Source organism: Amblyomma mixtum, chromosome 10, assembly GCF_055824585.1.
Source record: "Amblyomma mixtum isolate Tamu chromosome 10, ASM5582458v1, whole genome shotgun sequence".
NCBI classification, from domain to species: Eukaryota; Metazoa; Arthropoda; class Arachnida; order Ixodida; family Ixodidae; genus Amblyomma; species Amblyomma mixtum.
In genome coordinates, this window is record NC_143021.1 from 45,770,205 (window position 1) to 45,779,781 (window position 9,577).

General features: G+C 47.5%; 1 protein-coding gene across 1 annotated transcript; it reads right to left on the minus strand.

Moving 5' to 3' along the window:
- Positions 1–4,449: 4,449 nt before the first annotated feature.
- On the minus strand, positions 4,450–5,364 carry LOC149325691 (uncharacterized). Its single transcript, XM_089564367.1, has one exon. It carries the CDS (start codon positions 5,362–5,364, stop codon positions 4,450–4,452), a length of 915 nt encoding a protein of 304 aa, XP_089420493.1.
- Between the last annotated feature and the right edge of the window lie 4,213 nt (positions 5,365–9,577).

Consider the following 9,577-nt stretch of genomic DNA (forward strand, 5'->3'; position numbering starts at 1 on the left):
AATCAAAGCGATGTTTGGTTTGGTTTGGTTTATGGGGTTGGTCAAATGTTTAGGGGAATCCCCCAAGGTGGAGTAGATTGGTAATAAGGGAGTAATTACTCATTGGCATCCACCCAAGCGCAGCCATACGGCTACAAAGGAAAGCTATACACCCAAGCGCAGCCATACGGCTACAAAGGAAAGCTATACAGCTTTCTCAGAAACTTCGTAGTTAAAGAAAAATTCGTCCTGGTCCGGGGTTCGAACCCGGAACCACCGCCACACCGGAGCAGTCGCTCTACCAATTGGGCTAACCGGGACGGCAAGCTGGGGACGGATGGGGTTTAACGTCCCAAAGCGGCTAAGGCTATGAGAGGCGCCGTAGTGGAGGACTCCGGCAATTTCGACCACCTGGGGTTCCTTAACCTGTACTGACATCGCACAGTACACGGGCCTCTAGAATTTCTCCTCCAAAAAATATTCAAGCGCCGCGGCCGGGATCGAACCCGCGTCTTTCGGGTCAGCAGCCGAGCACCGTAACTACTGAGCCACCGCGGTGGCTTTTTTTTTTTTCTTTCATGGTATTTATTTACATGGTTTTGTATACAAAGCATATATATACATATATGTGTCTGTATATACACACACCAAAACAACTATTTACAGAGCACCTAGGTAGGCGCTACGTGGCAGAAACATAATAGTAACATATTATAACTAAAAGGCCGGTAAGGATATACAGCGCATCAGGAGAGGAAACCAATCCGGTACAAAGTCCAATTTTTTGTAAATGTCCGTTACCTGCAGCAACATTCGGCTAAAGTGAATTCTGGGCGAAACAACAGGTTCAACGTTGCGATCTTGCATGCGCGTTTTCCAAAGACTATGAAGTCAAATCAGAAGAATCATATCATAAGGATTCGAGTCAGGCTGGGAAACAACAAGGTAGCGCACACTGTAGGAATTTAGGAGAAAATCTTTCTGTAGCGTCCTTTGCAACACATCCCAAAACAAAATCGCGTCTTTGCAGTCTATAAAACAATGTTCAATTGTTTCAGGCACATTGCACAAGCGACAGTTTACAGAAGACACAAAAATGTTTTTCCTATCGAGCCACGTCTTGACAGGTAGAGTTTCAGTGTGTAATTTATAGAAAAATGTTTTGGTGCAAGGAGAAATTGGTATTTTACGCACTCGCTTTAAAACATCATGACCCATGAGCCCAAAGTAGACGGAACGATACAGTGGGGGCGGGAAGAGCATGGATATCAAATCCCTGTACACATTTTTGCGCGAAACAGAATATAAGTACTCATTTGAAAACCGAACTGTCAAAAAACGCACGGAGGCATAAACTTCCTGCATAAAGCCTAGTAAACGGGGTCGTTCAGTAAAATTGGAAGAAACTACTAAGTTCGGAAGTAGAGTCATGAAGCTAACCTGCAAGAATGTTCTAATAATCGGAAGGGAACAAGCACGAAAAAAGAAGAAACGGGCAACCAACTGTCTCACATACAGGTGCTCTAGGCCCAGGCCTCCTGCACAAACCGGCCTGAAAAGGTTATCGCGCCGCATGGGCTAAAATTTGGAGGACCAAATAAACGTCGCAAATATACGATGGAAACGCTGTATGTGACGTCTGGCGCAGTGAAGGACCTGGAGTACGTAATAAATCCTTGTTGCCTTGTTGCAAGCCTGGACTCGACCAAAAATTGGAGGCGATGCGGTACAAACGTCTGAGCATAACGCTCAACAGCCGGAACTCGCTCTCTCCAGTAATGGGCACTGGATTTGTAGGCATGAAGTGGAACGCCAAGATATTTAGGAGGCACACAAGACCATTCTATGCCAGCGTACAGAGGTGGAGTTGTGCCCCATGAACCAAACCATAGGCCAGAACTTTTGGAGCGATTCATTTGAGCACCAGAAACGATGCCGCATTGATCTATTGTGGACAACACATCATCAATGCTGGGCTTGTCAATGCAGAAAAATGCAAGGTCGTCAGCATATGCCAGCAATTTGACTTCATTACCCAAAATAGGGAACCCATGGATATTACTCTCACGCAAAACACTCAAACAAAGCGGTTCCAGGTAAAGAGCAAAAAGCAGAGGAGACATCGGACAGCCTTGCTTCACAGAAGAGCGGATTGGCACAGGGTTCGAGAGCTGGCCATTAATGATCAATCGTATTGAACAGTTGCTGTAGCAAAGTTGCACCCCTTTAAGTACAGTAGAACCCACGTTTGCTCGCTCTAGAAGTGAAAACAGAAATGAATGGCGAACGCGGTCAAATGCTTTCGCAAGGTCAATCTGAAGGAGGGCAAGCTGCTCATGACAGCTGGAGGAATATTCAAGTATTGTCCGCGCAATGTGAACATTACTTTGAATGGAGCGGCCTCTCAAACCGCAAGTCTGGTGAGATCCAATGAGTACCGACATTGCAAATTGCAGGCGATTTGACAAGACTTTAGCAAAAATTTTGTAATCCACATTTGCCAATGTAATGGGCCGATAACCTTCTACGGAGCGCAGTTTTCCTTCATCAGTAGTTTTCGGAATTAGGACTGTGTGGCTTTTTGTAAAAGACTGAGGAAGGGCTCCAATATCGAGCCCCACTGTGAAGACCCGCAGCAGGACAGGAGTGAGAATACATTTAAAAGCCTTGTAAAATTCGCTTGAAATGCCGTCAGGACCAGGCGTCTTTGAGACAGGTAACTGATCACTTGCATGTTCCACCTCTTCCTGTGTGAAAGAGCCGCTAATAACAGAACAATCATCTTCTGATAAAGGGCTCACTAAGGTGTTGAAATACGCCAAAATTTCCGAATTATGCACATCAGGTGAAGCACTAAACAAGCCTGTGTAATAATCTACAAATACGGTCATCACCTCATTTGTACTGGACACTAGTGCGCCATTGGACATCATCCCCGAAATAAACTTTGCAGTCGCATGACGGCGCTCATCAAGCAAAGCCTGTCGTGTCGGTTGCTCACATTGCAGATCACGCTTGGTACGAGATCGAACACGGGCACCCCGGTAACGTTCTGCATCAAATCGTTGTAACTCACGTTTGATACTAGCTAATTCATCCGTATATAAACCAGGTGCTTCGCATTCCATTTCATACAAATTGTACAAATTTTTCCTGAGTGTCTGCTCCTGATGTTTCCTGTGAAAGGACCGCACGGAACCAATTTCTATAGCTGTAGCACGCACGTCTTGCTTAAACATTTCCCAAGCGGCGAACAACGGCATCTTGCTCGAGAGACAGGATTCCAGTTGCCAGCGGACACGAATGACAAACTCTTCATCATTAATTACTGAAGAGTTCAGCTTCCAAAGCGCCCATTTCGGCCTAAATTTTGAACCAGCACTGCCTCCGAGGCGAGCAACCACCATGCAGTGATCAGAGAACGAAACTGGTACAGTCTCACAGACCAATCCTCTGGAGACAAGTGAAAAAGATGCATAAATTCGATCTAGGCGAGCGTGAGAATGGCCCTGAATGCGTGTGAATAAGCGGAAACCGGGACATGAACTTCCGGTATCAATGAGCCCTGCATCTTCCGTAACAACAGACAAAAATTCACCGCTCCTATCCCTGGGTGTATCAGGACCGGCACGATCAGCTGGGTCGCACACACAATTAAAGTCACCCATTAGCACAACGTGCCGGTCACAGTCCAGTAAGCTGGCAATGCATTCAAAAAGAGTAATGCGCTGTGGCACAGTATTAAATGCATAGACATTCATTAGTCGCCATGGCTTTCCATAGAGAAGAAAATCGCAGCATATCAACCGGCCCTCATTATCGACATTATAGGTCAAGCCCGAACAGGGCAGTGTCTTGCGCAGAAACAACCAGCAACCCGCCGACAAGCCCACAGCATGCGTTACGAGAACATTATATTCTGATAAAAAGGGCTGCAGGGCCACCTCAGTATCCTCCTCACTTTCAATTTTCGTCTCCTGGACGGCGATAACATCAAGCTGCCTGCTGCAGAAGAGTCGGCGGAGTTGCACCTGCCTCTGGCGAGACCTAAGGCCACGTACATTCAGTGTTGCGAATACTAACTCTGCGGAATCAGCCATGATGACTGTAACTAATTATGCCTACAGTTCCCTGTTCTTGTCGGTGGACGGCGATGCCGCCTGAGAACCACCGCCAGGCCTCCTGGACCGCGAACGTCGGCACTGCTCCTTGTGCCTCGACGCACGACGCCGACGGCGATGAGTGCTGCGCACCGGGTCCTCATCGCCACTCGTTTCGGAAGCGCAGGACGCACGGCGCTTCTGAAGCGGCTCGTCTGCGGAACCAGGTTCAGCGTCCGCTGGAAGAAGGCCCTTATCCGGAAGCTGCTGGCCAGCATTGACAGGAGGAAGCGAAGTGTCCGCTGTGGCATCCGTAGGGGCCTCAAGGACGGCCACTGGTTCTCCTCCACCAGCAGCAGAATCCGGCGCCTCACGGCGCTGCATGGTCATCCGCCGGCTCTTTACACTCTGCGGCAGCACTTTGGGGAACAACCGGTGCACTGACACTCGAAGGCTCAGCTACAACGGCGGCTGGCAAGTCCCCAGTCGCGTCAAGTACTTCTGTAGCGTCCATGATGTGCTCCTGTAGAGCGTCGTCAGGGGGCCGCACACGATGCCGCAGCTTGTCAGCATACGTCACGACGCACTCCTCCGTTGTGTGGCCGAAACGCCGGCAGTCGTCACACCGCGGCGTACGACAGTGCCGACGAATGTGGCCAACACGGTTGCAACGTAAACACAGAGGTGGTCGGCCCGGAATTAGAACAAGGCTCTGAACGCCGCACACAGTCAGCTGATGCGGAACGTCACTAACCCCGACTCCATCCGCAAGAGACAGGACGACATCACGGCTTAGAGTTCTCATCTGCTCCATGTCTGAAACTTTCCAATTTTCCGCCGAGATAGTTGTCACCTTCCCGTACGCCTGAAGTGCCTCACGGGTGAAGCAATCTTCCAAGCGCTCGGGAAGCCACAAAAGCTTCAGCTTCACCTCCTTCGGTTCCGGGTCAACAACAACGCAGCGGCGGCTCTTCACCAAGAGATCGCCGCACGACACGAGCTTTTCTTTTGATTGCGCAGATTTGCAAGTCACCATCCAGACGTGAGACATCTGGAATTGTCCGATGGAGCTAATTTCTTTGAGGTCTATGACGTTTCGCAGCGAGTCTCTGAAATCCTGTGCCCTGTACGGGCGTCCGGCAAGATCTGCATGCAGGAAAACGGAGTCGGTCACAAGCTTACCGGTTAGGAGTCGGGGCAGAACGATACGGTAGTCATTACTGCCAGCAAAAGCCTGAGCAGTACCTCGGCCAGGGGCCGATTGAACCTTTTGTGCGGAGAACATCGAGGAACGCGTCCGCTTCGAACAACGTCTTCTTTTTTCTGATCGCGGAAGCGGTGGCTCAAAGCGATGTGTAGTTTTCTTCTAGTTCTCTTCTGCTCACCGTAATATGTTTGAGTTTTGTTTTTTCGTTCTGTTTATTCCGTTGTTTTTATCTTTGTGTTTTTTCTTGTTTTTTTTTCATTTTGTTTATTTTGCGTCTTGTTCCGCCACATTTTGATTCTTGCTGACTACCAGTTACTGCTCTTTTCTTGCTTCTTTTTTTGCCGTGTTACTCATGTTAGATGTTCCTTCTATATATTCAAGTTGTAATTTTTACCATCCCCTATTACCACACCCTCGTGAAGAGGGCCTTTAGGGGTATCTTGAAATAAAATAAAAAAATAAAGTAAGTCGGAGGATTTCTCGTCTCGCATTCAATCAGCACGAACAAAGCTTTGGGCGAGTACGAAAGAATATGAGTAGTGACAAAGTCATGCTATGACAAACAAACATAGACGGCAAACGGTATCGACGTCCGGGCGTACAATGTCCCCTGTGTTTTATGTGACGGTCCAATTTCTAGATCCGGTGCGCTAAAAGTGTCCTTCATATTTTAAAACTGCGCGAACAAAAACAAGGACCGGGCAAGAACACAGAAACACACACAAGCGCAGACTTCAAACTTTTATTCGAAAAGATTGCCGCAGTCATTTTACACCCTCTGTGGATACCATCACCACTCCCCAACCCATCCGTAACATTTGAAACACGTGCGCTTATCTCCTCTGAATGTCCCAAACATTCCACGATAATGGACAGGCGCCTTAACAGCACACAAGTGACTAAGAAAACACGCGCAAATTTTTACCTCAATAAAACGAAGATCGCGAGCCACGTGCCTTGTCCACGACATGTCGAACACGCCATGAAGCATAGATAATAACAACGAAAAGAAGACATATGATAAGCATGACACCCAACATGAACATGGTAAAAGGCAATGGAGAGATCACTAAAACCTGAGCAAACAATGCGAATCCAACAGGAACGCGGAAAAACAACTCTGAGGCCACTAAAGTGGAGCTACACAATAAATAATAATCTCATTCCTCAATGAACTAAAGCCATCTAAAATATGAAACAAGTGTAAAGTGAGAACCTAAATATAGAAAGCTAAAATAGTGACGCATGAACCCAGCAGGACTAAGAGGAAGGCGAAAATCTAACCATGACGGTATGCATTTCTCCCTTTTAGAAACTCGATTTCTTTATCTGAAAGGTGAATTGACGGCGTGCTCACACATCGATCTGCACTCTTAGCAATTAGAAAGGCCTCAATTATTTCTCTTTCTGTCTTTCCTCCCGCTTTTGCAAGGAATTCAGCATCTTCTAAAAACGCTCCACAGTCGCGTTTTGCGCACTCAAGCAGTGAATGTCCATATTGCTTCCTGATTTACTTGACAAATTGCGCTCATGCTCACTCGCCCTTTCATTAAAGCAACGCCCTGTTTGGCCGATGTACATCTGGCCGCACTTTTCGAATAAAAGTTGGAAGTCTGTGCTTCTGTGTGTTTATGTGTTCTTGCTCGGGCCTTATTTTTGTTCGCGCAATTTTAAAATATGAACGATTCAGACCAACTAGCCCGCCAGAAGATACTTTTGAACTAAAAGTGTCACGCAAATCTCAGGAACACTGACCGCACACACACCCTTGTACTCGTTTTCGGTGCAGCGTCCGGTCGTAGTATGTCCGCTTTCTTTGTGCAAAATGGCATCGTCGTGAAGACCTTCGCCTTCAGTAGGACCGTCGTCGTCTCCTCGTCGTTCCAAACAACCTAAAAGAAGACATCCTGCTGGCTTCGTAGGACGAACCAACACCTGGGTTCACCCGGCACTTCCACCAGACGTCACGTGGGGGCTACCGCAGTCCGGAAGTGAGGAAGAAAGCGCGGAGGCTTCCAAATCAATCTCCTCTTTGGGCTGCCTCGCACCCACAAGTAACTGCACAACTCGACGGCGACGATAGCAGCAATCGCGCTCCGCGACCGTCGAACAGAATCACCGCTACACTCGGCCGCGCTCATTTTAAAGCTGGCGGAGAACCTTCGAGATAAAGCGCGAAAAACAGCTGCAACAATATCGATAGATGGATTTATTGATTGATTGAGAGATTGACTGATAACCTTTAGTTAGTTTACTGGGGCTTAACGTCCCAAAGCGACTCAGGCTATGAGGGACGCAATAGATAAACTTTATTGACTGAAACAGATAAAATGTGGTTTTAGGTGGCTGACATAAACCTTTTTGCGGACGACGCGGCAGCCAAAATTTTTCTTTTTGTCATTTTCGCAAATGGATGCGCAAATGCCGTTGACAAACCGACCAGAGTGAGTTCCACTACCAAGTCTTTAATTCACCTCTTTATAGCAAGTTTTGACAGTGACCATTTCGTTTCCGCAGTTTTCTGCTCCGAGATCAGTGACCGTCTTCCAGTTCTGTTCGCGGTTAAAGTGAGAACAACGCCCTGCAATAACCTCGTATGTTTCAAAGACTTACTGGCCTTGCAGCTTTCCAAGAAGCCATTGCTACTGTGAATTGTCATAATGTTGTAATTTTGACGTTGAAAAACGGCATACAATACATTTTTATTGCGAAAGCAATACTGCTCTCACTTTCGAGCTATTAGCGTGGTCGTGGCGCTTCCTCCATTGACCTTTAACTTACCCCTGAGGTGACGTCACGCCAGACCAAGAGAGACAGGGCCCCAGCTCGCGCGGTTAGCATGGGCGCGGCGGAGCTCCCACAGCGCACTGCGAAGCTGCCGCGAGAGGGCGTGCTTTGCTATGACGTCACACCAGGGGGGATAAAGGTTTCTTGTGAAACAGCGCAACGGCACAAGGCCAGAGGACAAGAAAGGACGAGACACAGCGCTGCGGGGGAGCAGTTGTTGCTCCCAGTTGCCGTGGTGGAGCTACCTCGGTATGTCGGGTGATGTGTATACAACGAAATGCAGCAGCCAGGAAGCGCCGGCGCGCTGAAGAAACAGATGAAGAGGTGGTGGCTCGGCTCGAGCCAGTAGGCAGGCCCGTGCATTTCTTTGTCATCCTTCTCCAGTCACAACAACACCAACAACCGTCGGCGCAGAGCGGCGGTAGACACGACGGATGCGGGCTGCAGAAACGGATGAAGTTGCTTTCGCAATTTCCGGGCTTAACCAAGCTGAGCCTCTGCCAATTTTTTTTGAAAAATATCTTCACATATGCGAAACACTCTTCCCAAGTAGGAAGCATGATAGAGCAAAGAAAGCCCGAAAAGATTTATTGCAGATCTACAGCGCTAGATTGGAACAAAGAATAAGATGTTTAAAACCTTTCTGTGAACACGTGAGCCAGACCTTTTTGCAATGTGTAAATTTTATAGAAACAAACTGAATACGTTTTGGTTTCGTTTGTGGGGTTTAACGGGAAAACGGGTTTAACGGGAAGTAATACACGGGAAAAACGAAGCACACAGATAATGCTCAAAAGCCATGATTCCTAATAAGAAGCAGTGCAAATAGACAAAGACAACACAAGCCAAAAGGACTGGCGCTGAACCTCCAACAGTTTATTGAAAGCATGGAGCAGCTTTTATACGCATTCTACAACCCATGTGACATCACGAGACTGAGAGTAACGTAACAAAAGTTATCAAACAAAACATCATCCATCCACTGCCCTAAAAACACGCTAAACCCGTATCTGCAAGAATTTGAAAGCGTCGCACAGCCAAACGTGAGCGGAGTCAAAGAATAGAGGAAGGATGCAAAAAACAAGGAAGGAGACAACATAAAACAAACGAAAAAACTGAAACATCAGCGAGAGCAAAGTCAGGACAACCGTAAAAACAAGGAGAGTCATAAGTAAAAGTCAAAAACAGCATTAATAACAAAGTCAAACAAGTCGGAGAAAAAGCTGTCAAACCCGCGGACTCCGGGTGAACGGACACAGGCAAATCCAACCAAAACAAAAAATTGGCTGAAGGCTTAGCTTGGTTAAGCCTGGCTGATTGCGAAAGCGATAACGCTCCGCACTGCTCATAGATTCTTTTTCGGCATTAAGAGCGTCCATGAAACTACCCTCGTTTAAACTTGACTCTGAACGTGTAGATGCACCCGCAGCAAGCCGGCGTGCTCGCCATTCTGCAGCATACGCACGTTGCTTCGCCAACCGTTGTTCCCTTTCTTCGTCTGTTT

Bases quoted from the DNA above. Each gene is read 5' to 3' on its own strand.
- LOC149325691 (XM_089564367.1), bottom strand. From the start codon at position 5,364: ATGTTCTCCGCACAAAAGGTTCAATCGGCCCCTGGCCGAGGTACTGCT.